Source organism: Antennarius striatus, chromosome 8 (genome assembly GCF_040054535.1).
Source record: "Antennarius striatus isolate MH-2024 chromosome 8, ASM4005453v1, whole genome shotgun sequence".
In the NCBI taxonomy this organism is placed as follows: Eukaryota; Metazoa; Chordata; class Actinopteri; order Lophiiformes; family Antennariidae; genus Antennarius; species Antennarius striatus.
Window position 1 is genome coordinate 15,630,874 of NC_090783.1, and position 19,716 is coordinate 15,650,589.

At 39.4% G+C, this 19,716-nt stretch overlaps 1 protein-coding gene across 2 annotated transcripts in view; it reads left to right on the plus strand.

The window, feature by feature from the left end:
* LOC137599637 (teneurin-3-like) overlaps window positions 1-19,716 on the plus strand; it is a 221,358-nt gene that overhangs the window by 190,732 nt on the left and 10,910 nt on the right. For both annotated transcript variants that reach the window (XM_068320595.1, XM_068320596.1), the window contains 16 exons: window positions 6,011-6,082; window positions 6,420-6,597; window positions 7,668-7,688; window positions 8,651-8,775; window positions 8,985-9,092; window positions 9,372-9,526; window positions 10,146-10,247; window positions 10,449-10,622; window positions 10,812-10,871; window positions 11,496-11,658; window positions 12,635-12,773; window positions 12,987-13,092; window positions 13,234-13,376; window positions 14,553-14,731; window positions 17,303-17,407; window positions 18,269-18,399. In XM_068320595.1, the coding sequence (XP_068176696.1) occupies window positions 6,011-6,082; window positions 6,420-6,597; window positions 7,668-7,688; window positions 8,651-8,775; window positions 8,985-9,092; window positions 9,372-9,526; window positions 10,146-10,247; window positions 10,449-10,622; window positions 10,812-10,871; window positions 11,496-11,658; window positions 12,635-12,773; window positions 12,987-13,092; window positions 13,234-13,376; window positions 14,553-14,731; window positions 17,303-17,407; window positions 18,269-18,399 (1,961 nt within the window). The remainder of the gene's footprint in view (window positions 1-6,010; window positions 6,083-6,419; window positions 6,598-7,667; window positions 7,689-8,650; window positions 8,776-8,984; window positions 9,093-9,371; window positions 9,527-10,145; window positions 10,248-10,448; window positions 10,623-10,811; window positions 10,872-11,495; window positions 11,659-12,634; window positions 12,774-12,986; window positions 13,093-13,233; window positions 13,377-14,552; window positions 14,732-17,302; window positions 17,408-18,268; window positions 18,400-19,716) is intronic.

Consider the following 19,716-nt stretch of genomic DNA (forward strand, 5'->3'; position numbering starts at 1 on the left):
GACTTCCGGTCGTGACCGAGACCGGTCAAGCGTGACAGACGTCACTTTTCAAAATAAAAATCTTTCCAACTCCGGAATAAATAAAACGGAAGTAATGTAAATCATTTTTTAATTCTGTGCAGCCCGATACCAAATGACCCACGGACCAGTAGCGGTCCGCAGCCCGGGGGTTGGGGACCACTGTTCTATGTAGATTGCCCCATAGCTCCATAATGAAGTTGTATTTGAAAATAAAGTATACGTCAGTCAGGTGCTCTTCTTTCAATTTCTGTTCTGTTTTTTGTTTTTTTTGTTTGTTTTTTTTTAAGTTTCACATTTTATCTTCACATAAAATGGCAGCGACTCAGCTGCTCAGTCTATGGTTTATTTATGTATAGCTCAGAATGTCAGGTCCACTGTGATGTTGCATCACTCACAGTCGTTCATCAGATCTCACAGGTAACACTTCAGCGGGAAGCGGCTTTACTATAATCTTATAGGCTATATGAAGAGAGCACTGTAATCTGTGACAGTCTGTTTCTGCCATGTGTTTGCTGTCTTATTCCTCTTCCATGGGGGAAGGGCTCCAAGTTGACTTTGGGCATGAGGTGAAATATATCATGGACAAATAAAAACGAAAAACTAGAACCAAGGCAGTCAGACACTAGCTTTGACAGATCAAAGCTTGTGCTTTTCATAGATCAAACCACTAGTTTTGATCTATGGTCTTACACTGGCCTTCTCCCTTATCTTTCTTTTATTCCTGGTGTATAAAAGTGTAAATTTGATTTTGACCTAGTTTTCTCAAGGTCAAGGTCATTATATTTCTCTGACCTTGTTGTTTCGAACTCACACACCTCGTGTCCTGTTTAAAGTTATTAACTCTGCTCTTAAGCCACCACCGACTGTTGGAACCGACACCTCTCCTGCACTTTGTATAACTTTTCTTAGCGTCTTCATTAGTAAAGTGTCTTCTGCAAGAGCACTTGTGTCACCTCCATCCACTGACCCCTCAGTCACAGTCTCCTGCACTACAGTGTTCAATACTTTTGAACCTGTGACCCTGCCTTATGTACAGGAAATTGTCACTCATTTGAAGCCCTCTGGTTCTCCTGAGGATGCTGTTCCTCCTTGACTTTTTAAGGAAGTTTTCCAGGTTGTTGTCCATCTTTTCTTGCTGTTATCAATAGCAGTTTGTCTTCTGGAGTGGTCCCTGCCAATTTTAAACATGCTGTGGTTCAACCTTTGCTTAAAAAATCTAGGCTGGATCCCATGTTAATAACAAACTTTAGACCCATTTCTAAACTGCCTTTTATTTCGAAAATGCTAGAAAAGATCGTGTACTCCCAGCTAATGGACTTTTTAAATGATCATAATATCTTAGAGATTTTCCAATTTGGTTTTAAGCCTTTGCGCAGCACTGAATCGGCACTTTTAAAGGTTTTTAATGATATCTTTTTAGCAACCGACTCAGGTCATTGCGTTGTACTTGTTCTCCTTGACCTAACCGCAGCATTTGACACAGTGGACCATCATATCCTGATTGCTTGCTTGGAGCAGTGGGTGCGCATTCGTGGCACAGCACTCAGATGGTTTAGATCATATTTATCTCAGCAAACTTTCTGTGTCAGTTGTGATGAGTGTGTGTCCTCCACTGCCACTCTCTCTTATGGGGTACCTCAGGGCTCTGTGCTTGGCCCTCTGTTATTCTCGCTGTACTTACTCTCACTTGCTGCAATTTTAAGAAAACATGGTATCTCTTTTCACTGTTACGCTGATAATACTCAGATATATTTGCCTCTTAAGAAGTCTGACTACAGTATAAAGCCGCTCCTTGATTGTTTAGGTGGCATTCACGCCTGGATGTCTCTGAATTTTCTTAATTTTAATTTTAAAAAAACTGAAGTCATGATTTTTGGTGGCACTTCTGAAACTCCCGTTATCAATCTTGATTGGTTGGCAAGGTACAACAAGACAGTCGCGAACAACTTGGGCATAAAAATGGATAAAGAACTTAAATTTGAAAGCCAGATTAAAGTAGTGGTGAGATCTAGCTTTTTCCACTTGCGGCAGTTGGCAAAAATTAAGCCGATTTTAGGGGAAAAAGACTTTGAGACAGTAATCCGCGCCTTTATGACCACTCGGCTGGATTACTGTAACGGACTTTATGCGGGGGTTAGTGGGTCCTCCATTGCCCGCCTTCAACAGGTCCAGAATGCTGCTGCTCGTCTTTTAACTTGAACAAAAAAGTACGAGCACATCTCACCGATTTAGCATCACTGCACTGGCTGCCCATACATTTTAGGATTCATTTCAAAATCCTTTTATTTGCTTTCAAAGCCATGAATGGCCTCACCCCAACTTATCTCTCTGAGCTGCTTCACCCGTACACGCCCAGCTGCTCTCTCAGGTCAGCTGACCAGCTGCTCCTTATACAGCCAAAAGTCAGGCTGAAGCTCAGGAGGGAACGTGCGTTCTCAGTTTCAGCTCCCAAATTATGGAATGGGCTCCCACTGCACATCAGGCAGGCTTCTTCACTGGCTCATTTTAAAACTCTTCTTAAAACCCACCTCTTTTCCCTGGCGTTTGACACCTTTTAGAGTGTTTTTATGTATTACTTCACATTGTTTTAATTGTTTTTATCTGATTTTATTTCTGCTTTTAATTTATTTTAAATTGTTTTATTGGATTTTTATTTTGATATTTTATTTAACTGCATTATGTTCATGGTTTTATGGCTCGTCTGTTCTGTTTTTTATCCAGTTGCTGTGCAGCACTTTGGAAACCTTGTGTTTATTTAAATTGTGCTTTATAAATAAAGTGGATTGGATTGGATTGGATGTCATTTTCATCCCCTTTGCTGTCCGAGTAATGTGCTTTTTGTTTCATCCTTCTATCTGCAACGGTTGCAAAAATATTTGGTGGACTAACGAACAGACAGACGGATGGATGAACACACAAACACTGACAATTGCAATACATCACCGCTTTGAAGCGGGATGTAACAACCAATGTCTCTCACATTGATCCTAACGGTCATTTTAGAGTACTCAAGTAATCATTGTTCAAGTTTTTAGTGGTGGGAGGAAGTTGGATAAAGGTCCACATAGAAAGGTCCCCAGGCCTCTCACCACTGTCCCACCCAGATAGAGGAGGGCAGGTCAATTTATAATGGGTCAGAAAATAAATAATTCTACTTCTTTACATTTTGAAAAAAATATATAACCATCAATTTCTGTATCTGAGACAGTGACGGGGATTCAGCAGCAGAGAGCTGACAGTTTTTTTCCTTGTGCATGTATGCGTTTGTGTGATTTCCATTCAGCTATACAATGTGCATTCACATACTACAGTATGTCCACAGAAAAGGGGACCATGGAAGTGTAATGGTGCAAGCTATCCAGTAATGCACTTCACTCAGTTCCACAGATATCAAGCAGCTCAGGCTACACTCTCTGCTTCTGGGCTTTGTTCCAGCGAGCAGGGTTGCTTTTTTTGTCTAGGACTCACATCTAACCAAAATTAAACTTTAATACATTTAAGCTTAAGAATACAAATGAAAGAAAATAAATATTCAGATGGTTTTTATTTCAAATGGATTCCCGTTTTTCCTCCCATCACATCAGCTGAGGCGAAGGATGACTCTCCACATGACTGTCCATGTTCTCAGTCATCCAGGTTGAGGTAAATCAAGAAGAGCAGAAAAGAATGAGCTGGACTTTCTTACATTTGGTTGACAATATTTCATCTCTCATCCAAGAGGCTTCTTCAGTTTTAAATGACTAGTAGAGAGTCCAGATACTTCTACTCCTGTTGGAGCAGAACATGACAAACGGCTGAATTCACCAAGACCATACGTCTCTAAAAATACCTTTACACCAACTTCAGCTGAGCACAAATACATTCTAAATATGGGTGGTGGTCATATTTTAGTCTGTCTTCCACACAAACTGTAGGCATTATTCTACTGGCCTCATATATTATACATTAGTGTTCCTGTGTGTTATCTGATTGCCTCAAGTGTTCTTTATTCTACATGTAAATATTTAGAAATGAGTGTGGAAGACATCACACCGGTGTGGGCAATTAAATAGTCTGAGCAACCTAAAGTAGTGAGTGGGTAAGTTGGATGGATGGAAGGATGGATGGATGGATGGATGTATTGATGGATAGATTGATGGATGGTGTTCCATCTCCCTCAAACTGTTAACTAAAAAGTAGGCAAACAAAATAACAGATAATTCTGTTTCCAGATGTAATGCGATGATGGGAAGTAATACATGGCAAAGAAGAAAAAAAATACAAAGCAGTTACACACAACAACAACAGCAACAATCCTCCAGACAACAATCTGCTTAATTTACACATGGGCTCGATCGATGGGTTTGCACCAGGAGGCAGAGTAAAGTCCATTTAATGTCCACACATTTGTGTTCACACATACATTTCCTCTGGGTAATGTCCAGATAATTACAGGGTTGCAGAAGATGCATGAAGGGTTTTCTCTCTCTTCAGCCCATATCACCACACAAACACCAACACACATACATTTCTGTTCCTGTCGGACCAAATCACAGCAGGAGTGGAACCCTGCTCCCTCAGGCTCTGCTGATTAATTAACGCCTGCTAATCATAGAAGAGATTAAATAAGGACGGTAAGGAAAGGGGACAGAAGGAAGGCAAATTATGGGAAGATGTGAAGGATACAGACTGGAAATCATGACACACCAAAATGCTTTAACCATGTAGCACATACTGGCTTATTTCACAAATTACATCATTGTTATGACAATATAATTCCTCATGCTGAATTCTTTCAGAGTTATCGTCGCCCAATGCATGTGGGTGGAGACAAACTGGGTGTGAACTGCTACTTGATGGTTGATGGAGGCATACATCCACGAGCCTATTAATCTTCTTCCATGGACATATACAGCAGATTAGCTTTCAGGCTTGAGTGTCAAATTGACAGAGAGAATAGATTTATGATTAGATTGTAATTTTACAACCTCACATGCTCGTATGGAAGCATTCCATTATATGTTATTGAATGTTTTAATACATCACTTCCGAAGAACAGGTCCGGACCTTGGATAGCAGCCTCTGGCAATTAGAATGTGCATGTCTGAATGAATGGCTGCAGTTGATATATATTTTAGAGAGTTCTGAATTTGGCTGGACAACTAAACCACAGTATAAACACACACTGGACCATGATTCTGTCATTGTACCAACATGTCTAATAAGTATAATGTTTTAGAATTTATTCAACTGTCTTGCAGCTGTGTAGCACGTCTTAAAAAGGTCTGACAGACCAGACACTGAAGATTCCTTCTCCAAATATTAAATGATGTATTTTTAACTAAATCTGTCAGGTCAGTTGGACTTCAAAAAAGGAATTGAAATACAAACACAACTAAAGGAAGTTAAAAATAAAGCTTTAAAAATATGAAGTTATACAAACTGAAAAACCAGGCAGGAAAGAAAATAGAAAAAGCAGGCAGGGGTAAAGTCAAAGAGAAAAGAGACAGAAAGAAAAGAAAGAACAGGCAAGGTGAAGAAAAACATGACTCACATCGAGTCGATTTTATTTCAGTAGCTTGGAACCATAAAAAAGCTATCTCATGATGCTTTCCAAAAGAACCCATACTTTCACACAGCAAGAGCTGAACCACGGGGAAAATGTGGTGGGCCGTCAGCAGCTTTGACCAGATGACCGTACTGTACTGTTATATACAGGACAGAATTCCTGAGACACATAAATAAGGAAAAGATGACATATCCATGTATGGTTTGTTATTTTTAGTAAACTATTTTTATGGTTTTAAAAAGAAAAATCCCACCCATATATAGCGCTGTACCTACTCTATAAATGCATGTAGAACATCAACTGAACACGCAACCATCTCTATTTTAATTAGCAGCTCATTTCTGCAGCAAGGGTCATTAATAGGGAAAGGACAGGCCTATTATTTAATCTCTTAGCTTCCCTTTGTATTTTTCTCTCATCTTTGCTTGTTCTGTCCTCCAGGCATACTATACAAGGGCAATGGAGAGAACATTTTCATATCCCAGCAGCCCCCAGTCATCAGCAGCATCATGGGTAAGACTTAGGAGCATGTCTGCTAACTGTTGATTGTGCTGTTGAGTGGCAATACAGAGCCGGTCATCTTGGAAGGTTCCTTAATGTAATTTGACACATTTCATCTTTATACCTGCCTCCACTGAGTGTCAGAGTGTTGGACAAAAAATCGTTTGGAGCTTTTGTACCCTGAATCTTTATGATGGTGAATTGTGTACCTTTCACATATCTGTGAAAGGTACAAAGGTCAAAGTTCCTGTAGGGAATAAGCTGTCAACTGGTGAGTCTTTTTTTTTTTTTTTTTTTTTTAAGACAGAGCATGCTATCAGTGAAAATTGATCTCAGCATCCTGTTGTAGGAAACGGACGCCGCCGCAGCATCTCCTGTCCCAGCTGCAATGGGCAGGCAGAGGGCAACAAGCTTCTGGCACCCCTGGCTCTGGCCTGCGGAGCAGATGGCAGCATCTTTGTTGGAGACTTCAACTACATAAGGAGAATCTTTCCCTCTGGAAACGTTACCAGTGTGATGGAGCTGAGGTAAGGAGAAAATGAGGAGAAGGTGGCTCCAGCTGCAGCCGCAGTGAAATCAAGGATTTCAAATTAAAAGGCCTCACTGAGAGAATTCCTAATGTATTTTACATTTTAAAACAATCTGAATCAGTTCTTGTTTGTTTAATTAAATTCTAGCATCCGTATAATTGTTTCTGCTTTTGACTTCCTGCACTAGACTGAATGCATTTCCTCCGCAATCAAAAACTTACTCTTTAGCAGCAGTGTTAAAAGATATGAGCGCCTTAAATTTTGATGATCTTAATTTAACATCATAATTCCGACACAATCTTAAGTAGATAGTCATCTGAAGTGATACATGATTCCAATATTTCCTTTCTTTCTTTCTGTCTTTCTTTTTTTTATATACATATATATATATATATAATGATCCAATCCCCGAAGGTAAATTAAGAAGGCACACTCTAGTTAATAGTTTTCAGTGATTTTCATCATAAAACCTTGATTCCAAAAAAGTTGTGACACTGTTTAAAATGCTAATTAGAAGCTAGTTAGCTCAGCTATTTTGACAATAAGCCTCATGTTTGACCATGTCAGCTTAATCTATGTTTTTTAATATTTAATTGATATACGAAATTGGTATATGTTTTGAGCTGCTAATGTATTTTCTCCATTGAGACAAAACATAAAAATGTTGAGAATTCCCACCAAACTTTAACTTGACTGTTGAAATAATATTCTGTAAATGTTCTTACTGCATCTCTCCGGTGTGATAAAATCTCTCCCTGAAATCAATTTAAGCAAATATAATACATCCAGATCAATAAAACATCCTAGTATTTCCTTAAGTAGAATTAAAATGTCAGCGTTCTGAATGAATGGATGTATTGATCTCCACCGATCTTGCCTCTTTTTTTTGAACACGACAGGCTGTCACAGGTTGAAAACCAATTGCAAATGATTTCATTCACTTTTATGAATGTTTTACACCAGGTCTGCCAATTTCGGAATTGGGGTTATAATTCCTGTTCGACCAAAATGTCTACTAACTCTTGTCTCTTTTCTGTTTTATTTCCATTGCTTACACTCTATTAAAGAAACAAAGATTTCAGACATAGGTAAGAGTGACTGATCATTTGGACCCTTGAACCTTCTTGCCTTTTGCATGGTCATTAATGCTGTTCAACCGCAACAGTCTGGTTTGCATATCTCTTCGGTCACTCTCTCCTCCTCAATAAAAGCGATCTGTGTTGCTCATTCCTGGCAGGACTCAGTCCTGAGTGTACCTTTGACATTCTTAACCAAAGGTTGGTTTGGAACAAGGAGGTTGTGATTTGCAGGAAGCTCATCACAATAGGACTCATCACTTTTTTTTGTCTCTCTCACCCTCATTTCCTTTCCTTTATTTGTTCTTCTTCATTTCTTGAGCTTGCTGTTCAATCTGTCCCCTGAAATGTTACAGTCTTGGTTTTAGCAGCTCATGCTGATGTCATGATAAGCAACCTGGGGTTGCTGTAGGCGGTAAACTGTTGTTCGGGTTGCTGGGCTTCCTTTTTCCTTTTGTCAGAATCCAGGGTACACGCACGCAGGGAGACGAACCCCACGTAGACGGTGACAGATTGTTCGAATGACACCAAAAGTTGTTGTCATATAAAAAGTGATTACTGTGTAATAAAAACTAGAAATTAAGTCAGACTTTAATCTGTGAACAGGCCCTGAATTAACACACACACACACACACACACACACACACACACACACACACACACACACACACACACACACAAACATTGTACACACAAACCAGCTGGTCTTCCATTGGCAGTAAAGTTTCCTATATTTTTCTTTATTATCTTTACATTTATTCACATCTGCTTTATAATCATTAGTTCAAGAACGTCTCCATAATATCACCGTCAGAACCCAATTTTATTGTACATTTTCAAGCCATGGATAAATTATTTAAGTTTTAAACCTGGATAATGTTATTGACTGTGTGTGATAAAATATTGGTCATAAAGTTATTAATATCAGAGTCTCAACTGATTCCTTTTCTATGTTATCTATCAATTCTCAATAGTAACAATCCTGCCCACCGGTACTACCTAGCAACCGACCCAGTAACGGGACAGCTGTATGTGTCAGACACCAACTCACGTCGAATCTACCAACCCAAGATGCTCAGCGGTGCCCGTGACCTCATCAGTAAGAGTTGGTTACGATTGAAGCAAATATTTTAATTGTTAATTTATGGTGTGTGCTTAAATCAGTGTGTGTGTGTGTGTGTGTGTGTGTGTGTGTGTGTGTGTGTGTGTGTGTGTGTGTGTGTGTGTGTGTGTGTGTGTGTGTGTGTGTGTGTGTGTGTGTGTGTGTGCGCGCGTGTCTACGTGTTTCCTGCGTGTGTGTGTTTTCAGGTAATGGAGAAATAGTGGCTGGTACGGGTGAACAGTGTCCTCCATTTGATGAAGCAAGATGTGGAGATGGAAGGAAAGCTACAGAAGCTCAGCTATTGGGACCTAAAGGTCAAACACACAAACACAAGAAATCATAAAAACCAACTTGTCTTTATAATTCAACCATGTTTTATAGTTCACACAACAAGAATCAAACGTGTAAGCATAAATAATTGTCATGGATGAACATGATTCAGTCGGTTTCTAGCTGTCCTTTTCATCATTTGAATCATGACGACAGTGTGTTAATAATAAGCTTGATTGTGGTTTATCTCGATAAATTGTTGGACAATATTGAATTTTGTGAGATGTTTTGTTTTTTTGTTGTTTTTTTTCATTTCCTTGCAGGGATTACAGTTGACAGAAATGGCTTGATCTACTTCGTGGATGGGACTATGATCAGGAAAGTGGATCGCAATGGAATCATCTCCACCGTGCTGGGCAGCAATGACCTGACCTCTGCTCGACCCTTGACCTGCGATACTAGCATGCACATAAGACAGGTAATAAGCATGCATCCGTCTGTGCACATCGGTATCACGATTTCACTAGAGCTTCAGAGAAATCTAGTATTTTTTGTTACACATCTGATTGTTTATTTAGTCAATGACTAAAGAAAGACTGCATCTTAATCAAAGCATTTGTAGCGAATGCTATAGGTTTTTGCAATTAAGAAAGTCGTCAGAAAAAAAAGTTTTATTCATTGAATTGTAGTCTTTTTTTAAATTATTATCCTTGACTCTTACTGAAACAAAGTGAATTTAAAAAAAGTGAAGTGATCACTCAGCAGCATCGCTGAGCAGAAATGATGCGACTTTGCGCCCTTCTCTGTAGAAATCAGCTTTTTGACTCGTACAGTTTTCTAGTTTACCTTTTCCGAGTTCACTTGACATGTGAACTCTCCACCCACACAATGTACAGATTCACAGCTCTCTCCATAGATGTGTTTTGTTTTTCTACAAGCAGATAATCAGTATAAAGTGTGTGACTCCTTTACAGATAGAATTTCCGTTTGGCTAAACAGTGATTCAATTACTTCTTTAAAACATGACTCTCATTAGACTCCCTGTAGTCACATACTGTACCTTGTGAAGTGAAACCTTCCCTTTTTTCTCAATCCAGGTACGCTTGGAATGGCCCACAGATTTAGCCATAAACCCCATGGATAACTCCATTTATGTCCTGGACAACAACGTTGTTCTGCAGATCACTGAAAATAGACAGGTATTATACCAACACAGATATTAGGACATGTTTTATACAATTCCCGCCTCTTGCCCTTCTTGTATTTATTTGCTTAACCATTTTTTTAAAATAAAATAACAAATCCATCATGATTAATGAAATGACTTTCCTTCGTTGCTAAAGCACAATCAGTTTGCTTTTGTAATATTAAGTAATATTCGTTCATGTTTGTGTTGCGAGGTTCGAATTGTGGCCGGTCGTCCCATGCACTGCCAGGTGCCAGGTATAGAATATACTATGGGGAAGAAGGCAGTTCAAACCATGCTGGAGGGAGCTACAGCCATAGCGTTGTCCTACAGTGGGATCCTCTACATCGCAGAGACGGATGAGAAAAAAATTCACCGTATTCGTAAGGTAATATATAGAAAATGTGTAATTAGTCTTTATTATAGTTGTACGATAGTCCTTGGCAAGGTTCCCGTATCTGAATCCCAGATGTGTAGGAGTCACATGATTTTACTTTTACTATGTTAGGTTGATTTCTGTTTTTGAATTCTCTTTTCCTTCTTTTAAAATCAATGATTCTTCCATCCGTTCCACCAGGTATCCACTGATGGGGAAATTACCCACCTAGCTGGAGCTCTGTCTGACTGTGACTGCAAGGTAATGCCCAATACAGATAACAGAGTATGGTATCTGTGATGACACCATCTCTCTGTCTCTGTCCCTCAATCATTTCACATCTTACTAAACTGTACCTAAAGACAGGAACATGATTGGGGAGGTCTGTGCTCTGTTTCCAGCATTTGGAAACTCTGTGCAGCAGGAAATTAGTATTCAGAGACAGAATATGCAGCAGAGACAAAAATCTGAAAGTTGCTCTCTCATTTTTGGAGTATTCTAGCGTGTGTGGTCAGAACCTGCTTTGTCCTTTGAGACCAGAGGAAAATTTTGAATGCTGACACTTGAAAAGTGTGTTTTTAAGATATAATACACTCTATAAGCGTCTGTTTGAGTTTAGAACATGTGACAACAGGGCAACATCTTCACACAGGTCAAGTTGCACAAAGAAAGAAAAACTAATGACATGCTTTTAGGATGTGAATTTGATAAATAAAACGTGAATTTACACACTTGTTCAGATTGAAGTTGTTTGCAGGAACGCGTACAAGAATATATCCACATTTTTCCTTGAGTTTTTCATGCAGTGTGCTCTCAACCTTTATTTGTCTTTGTTTGCCACTTCCTCCACTGCCCCCTCAACCCTCTTCTTTCTCCGTCCTGCAGAACGATGCCAACTGCGACTGCTACCAAACAGGAGACGGCTACTCCAAAGATGCAAAACTCAACTGTCCTTCTTCTTTAGTGGTGTCTCCAGATGGGACACTGTACGTCGCCGACCTTGGAAATATCCGGATTCGAGCTATACGACGTAACCAACCACCTACTGGTATGTATAACACACAGACACACAACCATACACACACACACACACACACACATACACATACTCACAAAATCAAATTTCATTGTCACATACTGTACATGACAACCCACCTTAAACACCACATTGCTCGTATGTGGGTCAGAGCAGATGTCAACCAAGCACCGATTGGGCTTTTGGAATAACTTTTTAACACCGCACACACAGAATACACACTCAGCTGCTCCAGCATTTAGTCTCTTCCTGCTGCAGTACACAAGACAGACCGTATATGTTCCATAACCAATAGTGGCAAAGATCAAGCAAATTCTGACTATATTGCTTCTGCTTATAATGCATCTTGAAGCATGAGTAGGTGTTGTAGCTACCAGGAAAATCCTGCGTGAAATTAATAAAGAAAAACAATCACTGTCGTACTTCTTATTTTTGCCAACTCAGGACTCTTACGTCTAATTGGCTGCTGCCACCTATTGATGAATCTCAGTACCAACCCATCAAAACCATTGTGTTGCTTTCTGACGCGGCTAAATTCACCTGGATGATTTGGAATTCTAGACTACTTGTCATCTGAATGCAAAACTTCTTTTAAAACAGACAAGAAAATAATAAAACTGCAGAAAGGTTCATGTCTTTAAGTAAACGGTGAACGAGAACTGAAACCATTGACTCAGTGGGGTGAGTGTGAGGGGATGTGTGTGCAAACAGAGGGGAAAAGGATCAGTAAAAACCAAGAATCAATTGACAAAAATCAAATACACAAATTTGTGTAGTTGTATGTGATGACATGCTTATTAAAGGACTTCGGTGGGAAATAATACGAAGTTGGATGTCAGTATAAATATATCATGGAAGATGTTAGCGTCATTCAACTGCTGAATGAGGGGAGTAGCACCGTTTTGGTCCAGTTGTTGGTCTTTTTTGTCCTGTTTGGTCCAATAACCATTGAAAACAAGAGTAATAAAGAAAGTGTGTCTTTATTCAGGTTCTCTGGCATCAGGTCCGAGCTCCTATGAAGTGGCTTCTCCAGCTTCTCAAGAGTTATATGTATTTGATGCAAACGGAACACACCAGTTCACCATGTCTCTGGTCACTGGAGACTACATATACAACTTCAGCTACAGGTTAGTGTGTGTGTGTGTGTGTGTGTGTGTGTGTGTGTGTGTGTGTGTGTGTGTGTGTGTGTGTGTGTGTGTGTGTGTGTGTGTGTGTGTGTGTGTGTGTGTGTGTGTGTGTGTGTGTGTGTGTGTGTGTGTGTGACTGTGTGTGTATGCGTGTGTGCGCGCGCACGCACACACACACACACACACACGCACATTGCATTTCTTCCCTGACAGCAATGAGGAGGACGTAACCGCAGTGACAGACAGCAGTGGGAACACAATCCGTATCCGTAGGGACACCAACAGGATACCTGTACGTGTGGTTGCCCCCGACAATCAGGTGAGGCGTGTAAATCCTTTACTATCCTGCAAAACCTCACTTGACAGAATGACCCATCAGAAGTAAACAAACAGTGAATGCATATTTATGAGAAGTAGGAAGTCACTACTGAATTGTATGTAACCTTGTGCTTGTGTGCAGGTTATCTGGCTGACAATTGGGACTAACGGAGGTCTGAAGACGCTCACGGCTCAGGGTCAGGAACTGGTCTTGTTTAGTTACCATGGCAACAGCGGCTTGCTAGCTACCAAGAGCATCCAAATAGGCTGGACCACCTTCTATGAGTGAGCAGTGTTACAGTGTTTATATTACAGAACATGCTTGTGTGTGTGTGTGTGTGCGTGCGTGCGTGCGTGCGTGTGTGTGTGTGTGTTTGTGTGTGTGCTAAGCATTACTTCTCAACACAAGACATCTGACCAACAAAAGATAAACAACTCAGAATGCAACATCTGTTCAAGGTATCAAGCTGAAGTGACAGAATTATATAGGCAATCTTTTTTTAACCATTAATGCCTAGATAATGCCAAGATATAGCTCTGTGACGAACCAATGGACACTTGAAAAAAGCTACATTCGGTGAATTTAAACTACTTCCTATATTACAAACACCTCATTAACCCCCCCCCCCCCCACCGCTGTGCAGATTCATGTCAACTTCCACGTTGTTACATCCTGCGAAGCAGTGATGTATTGTAATTGTCAGCGTTTGTGTGTTCGTCCGGCCATCCATTCGTCCACCAATTATCTTAACAACCGTTGCAGATGGTAAGATGAAATAAAACGCACATTACTCGGGAGGCAAAGGGGATGAAAATGAGATGATGACCTTGACCTTGAGAAAACTAGGTCGAGGTCAAATTTCAACTTTTGTACTCATCGCTGATTTTTGGTAGGCAATCACGTGATACCGTACGCGCATTCTATTGGCTGATGGCATCAGGAAGTGCACTACGTTCTGTGATTGTCGAAATTCCGTGAGACACAAAAGTGCTTTAAACAGTCAATAAGAGTGTGGGAAAAGGTAAAACAGATAGAAGGTGGTTTAATATCAGTATGGGAAGGGTTCATAAACGTTTAAATTACCGTAAAAAATGAGATTTTTTTCACTCTATCTCAGAATTCGTTAATGGCATGTGGTTCCTGGAGCGCATTTACGAAGGCACACTGTATACCTTGTCAGGTACACTTCTCTGAAACCTGATGAGATATAATCACAAAACAAAAAGCAACATTTTCAGGACGCTAGAGCCACAAAACTGTCAGGGTAAAATGTTGAATTCAGGGGTGTCACGGGATGTTGCCGTCTCTGACTGCCTTGTTGGAACTTGTGATTTTCCATCTTCATCTGTAAGCAAGCAGCCCCATTGGTGTGTGAACATGTAATTATATGTAGAGTCAGCCTTTCACAACAATGCAATTAATACACGTTCCTCCTCTCTCTCCACATCCTGTCTTTGTAGTTATGACAGCGAGGGTCGTTTAACTAATGTGACTTTCCCCACTGGCGTGGTGACCAGTCTCCATGGCGACATGTCGTCAGGGGCTGTTGCTGTGGATGTAGAGACATCAGGGAGGGATGAGGATGTCTCCATAACAACCAACTTGTCATCAATAGACTCCTTCTACACTCTAGTGCAAGGTAAGTTGCTTACACAGTTGTGCGTCCAGCTGTGAGCCAGATGGAACTGACTGAAAGTGGAAGCCTGGATTGTGTTAGAGGAGCAATCAGCACATTCTGTTTTTAATCACAGGATGAATAGCAACATGCAGGCTGAAAAGAAAGCAGAGAAAACAGCATTAGGTGGCTGAGGCTAAAGTGTAGTTTGGAAAGAAACGTCAGAACCTCTGTCATCACAAAGCAACATTTTTCAGAAGTTTTTCATCCTGGCTTGACATTTCATTGCGTTTGGAACAGTCTCTGCAGAACAATGCTGTGTTGTCCAACAATTTTACATTTCAAGCCACATCCGATTTTTGAGATTTGCAGTATTTTTTATTCTGAGGAGAAAACAAGCAATGTTTATGAAGTCTCTTCTGTGTGTGAGGATGATGACCTCGCTCTCTCTCTTCTTGCAACAAGATTGAAAAGGGTTTTCATTGATTTTGAGTAGTAGATGTGTAAACTCTGTAACACATGCCTACAGCTTGTCCTTAACAAGTGTAACTGTAAAAAATAGCTGACCCTGGTCCGACCTGGTTTGAACATGCTTCCTGTGAGTGCAGACACACTGAGGGCACATTTGAGATGCGAACAGTCAGACAATGTATTTATTATTTCAGTAGTGTGAATGTGAACAACGACGATATATAAAATATATTAAATATATCTACTACCATGCGACGCACCAGCTGCTTATCAAGAGCACTAACCATTCACGGGGAACCAATGGATGCGTAATGAAGAATGTGTTCTCTGAAGGTTTTCTGGTTTCCATTTGGCGTACTTTAATACAATTTATGTGTTTGACCGTGCTTACCTGTGAGCAGTCGTGAACACACTGTGTTTCAAATGATTTCAAATGCTGAACTAGTAACCACAGTATTCGCAGACTCCTTTAACCTGAAAACTGAGTAGTTTTGAGAGTTATGAGTAAAATAAAAACTCATAAATTTTACAAAATGGTTATGTTGAGTTTTAAACTATGTGAGCCTTTTTGTAAGTTTGGTTAATATAGAGCAGCTGTCTGTGATCAGGTTACCAAGCATGATGATAGTACCACATTTTAATAGGCTCGATATCTCCATTTTTAAAAAATACTATATATGTATAACCAGCAACAACCATGAGCTACTGCCAGTAGACTTTAATATCTAGTCATCTTTCGCATTTCCTGCCCTTTGATTTGTTTTTTCTGTGGATTTGGTCAGGCTTATGAATATTCATACCAATTCTTAGTGTGGATTATCTGATCTTGAAAGGCTTGAAATCAGTTAAAGTTTCTCTAGGAAAGTGCTCTGAATTTATGTCTCATTGCAGCCCCTCTGATAATTCCAGATATGAGTGGAAATGTAAAAGGGGAAAAAGATGCCATGACCATCTTCATCATCCTTCATGTGAGGCCAAGCATTGGGGAAAACATTCATTTAGCACTGATGCCCTTGTTAAATCGGATCTAATGAGCCTGTTAAACAGAGGTCTCAAGTGGTTGGTAGTGATTTGTTACATCTGCCCAGCGTGTGAAGAAAACCAGAGCAGAGTCTCCCTCACAGCAGAACTGTTCGGATATGAATAAGTTATTCAAAACTATTGACGGGCACAGCAGTCCTCTCTGTCAATTTACTGAACTAAAATATTTATTGTTTAGCATCTTGCCTCATTAAAGTTCATAGTGTGCAAGTTAGTTTAAAGTAAAGATGTACTACAGGTGAAGCCCAGAAATGGTGAACAAGTGAAAGCAGCTGCTGTATTTTAACATAGTGATATTGTTCTTTGGATTATGGATGCAGAGGGGAATGCTGCCAATGTAGGGATAGAGAGTGATGCAGTAATACAAATGCTGTAAATGTTCTGCTGTCGTAGACTGGCTGTCTCTAGTCCAAGTTTAACATGCAGTGTGCAGCTTCTGCCAGTAGAGGTCTCTCAATTGTAACCAACCAAAAAACATTCATACACACGTTCAGACAGAAATTGTCATACCTGATGTTATTTTTTAATAATTACATTACATAAATTTATATACATCTCCTTAGAATTTGAATGTGCTTATAATCACAACAATATGAGACTTAATTAAACATTTTGTGGTCTCAGTGTTGTTGTAAAGTCACCATCAAAACCCCTTTACTTCAGTTTCTATCCAAACTTATTGTTCTTTTATCTGTTGATTTTCAAAAGCCATTTAAAGCTGCTGGGTCTGGGTTTAATGGATTATTATTAGGATGTGCATCAAATGACACACAATCAGAGAAAACAACCATCAATATGGTCAAGAGTTGGAACGTGACTAAAAAGTCAAAGGACCATCCGCTTGGTGAATATCGAACTCCATGGAAATCCATTCAGGAAGAGCCCTTTTAAGATTTCCTCAGCGAATGAACACCTCCGTCAAGGTTGCAATAAAATTCCAGGATCTGCACATTGACCCAGATCCACCTAAAAAACTGATGTCCCCAGAACTTTTTGAGTTATTGGGTCAAAAATGAACAAAATACACACATTTTGAAAACGTGTAATGTTTCATTCATCATTGTCTTTCTTTATCTCACATAGACCAACTACGTAACAGCTACCAGGTGGGCAATGATCACTCCCTGAGGGTCACCTATGCCAATGGGATGGACACACACTATCAGACAGAGCCCCATATACTAGCAGGTATGTAACAATCAGTTATTAATAAATTACTTCATGATACCATTCATAGGATTTAATCTTCTGGCTTGATCTTCACTTCAAAGATCTGAAAATATCATAATAATAGCTCAAAAATCTGTTTTTATTGCCTTGATCTGTTCATTTCCAAAGCTAGTCTGGTGTTTTTTTGCACATCTTATTGCAGTTATTGTAATTACCTCTATTGTTCTTTGTTTGCAAAGCATCACTGAATTCATACTTCAATACTGTAGGTCACAATGTTCTGTTTTCTGCAGCCTTCAGCAAGCATTCATCAGATGCAGTATTAAAAGAGAATTATACAGACAATGTGGGTGATCTGTCATCATTAACATGTCAGGTTTTATTTATGGCAACATTTCATTATCAGAGTCAGTAGTATAGAGGATAGTTTGTTTTCCACTGAGCCAAATGACAGTAATATAACTTTCTAAGATTCGATATAGAATAGGAATAGCAAAAATAGAGTTGTCTGGAGTTCAGGATGAATGAAAAACTAAAACCCAGAACAGGGAAATGTCTTTGTGAGTTTTATTAAATTGGTTCAAAGAAAGTGGGGCGATATCTTACGTGAACATGGTTACTGAATGTCACGTCTTGGAGCCCATAGTATCGGATAGAACACAGCATGATGAAGATGGCCTCATATCTTAACAGGCATGCAATGCCAAAGGTAGTGTGGAAGATACCTAGGAAGCACAAATCTTGTTTTATTTCCGCACAGCAGATGTTATATGTGTGCACAGCATGTATGTATTCCCAATTTTTTTATTCCGAGGATCAAATTCTGTTTTGACTCTGAAGTGTTGCCACTATTCACATTTTATTTATGTCCTTCTCCAGGTGCTGCTAATCCAACTGTAGCCAGACGCAATATGACACTCCCAGGAGAGAATGGCCAAAACCTGGTGGAGTGGAGATTCAGGAAGGAGCAGACACGAGGAAAAGTCATTGTCTTCGGTAGAAAGCTCAGGGTGAGTGCTCTGCATCTGAATCCTTCATTAAACAGAAAGTAATCAAAAATGATCCGCAACAACAACAATGGAATTAGTTCTAGAGATAAACAGAAAGCATGCGTGTTTTTTTTAAACTTGGACATTTTTTTTAGTTCTGTTTATTTTGTTGTTCGTTCAAATTTCTGAAAAGATTCTTAAAATTCATAAATGACCTAAGTCACATTTTGAAAGGTTTCAAAGGCTTTAAAGTTAACAAGTTAGTCATTTAGATAAATAGTATTCTGTATTCTGCATGCTATACATTGATATGTTCTTACCTGCAGATAAGTATGAATCACAGTTAAACACAAACGTTCTGATGGAGGTATTTAAAGATGTTTATCACCAGAAGTCTGTGCCTTTTTATGGCTGTCTGTTCCCCTTTGTGGAGATGGAGATTCTTCATCAGTAACAATTATAGATCAGTACAGAGGTATTTGGTGGCTTTGTGTTAGTGTGCTATTTTATTTTGAAATTCAATAGTTTTAATTTACATTCTCAGAATGTCACGTGACATCACGTGACATTCCGAGGAGAAGAAGGTGGAAAGAGAAACGTGGAACTCACTAATACTAATTAATATTTCCTTCTTCACCAACCGGCAAAATCTTGACGAATCTTTTCTTTTATCTTTTTTGTACAGCAGTAAACCTGTCTCGGCCTTTGTCTTTATTTATGTTAAAGGATTTTGGACAGTAATCACCAGATATCCTCTCAATATGCATCGTGGCTCAAGGCAGAACCGTTAATTGGTGGGTCTGTCAGTGCAAATAGTACGATGGTCCTTCACCTCATTGTCATCGTTCCTCTACTGCCAGGGCAAATTCAGTGGTCCATCTAGCTTCATGAACGTTTGATGTAATACTGTTTGTAAAGTGTATTTACTGTAAAATAAAGGTGGACAACAGGAGAAAAGATAAAACATTTTGATTGCCTCCTGGTGGCCAGCTGCAATGCTGGTCAGACAATAAATAAGGGATATAATGGTGTAATTGTGGAAGGAAACAGGGTCACATCTTCTTATAAAGCAAGGGTGTCTAAGGGCCAGATATAACCTATAAATGTAACTAAATGTAAGTCAATGTAATGTAAAATAAATGTAACTACTCCTTAATGTTAAATAACACTGAATTTATTACTAATTCAAGTTACCAACATTACATTTGCACAAAAAATTTGTTTGCTTGTTTCTCTGTTATGACATAAATTCTTTTAATTTGTCAGTCAATCAAGGATCAAACTATCCAAGTGAATAACGAAAAATAACATCCCACAAAAGTTGGGGCATTAACTTTG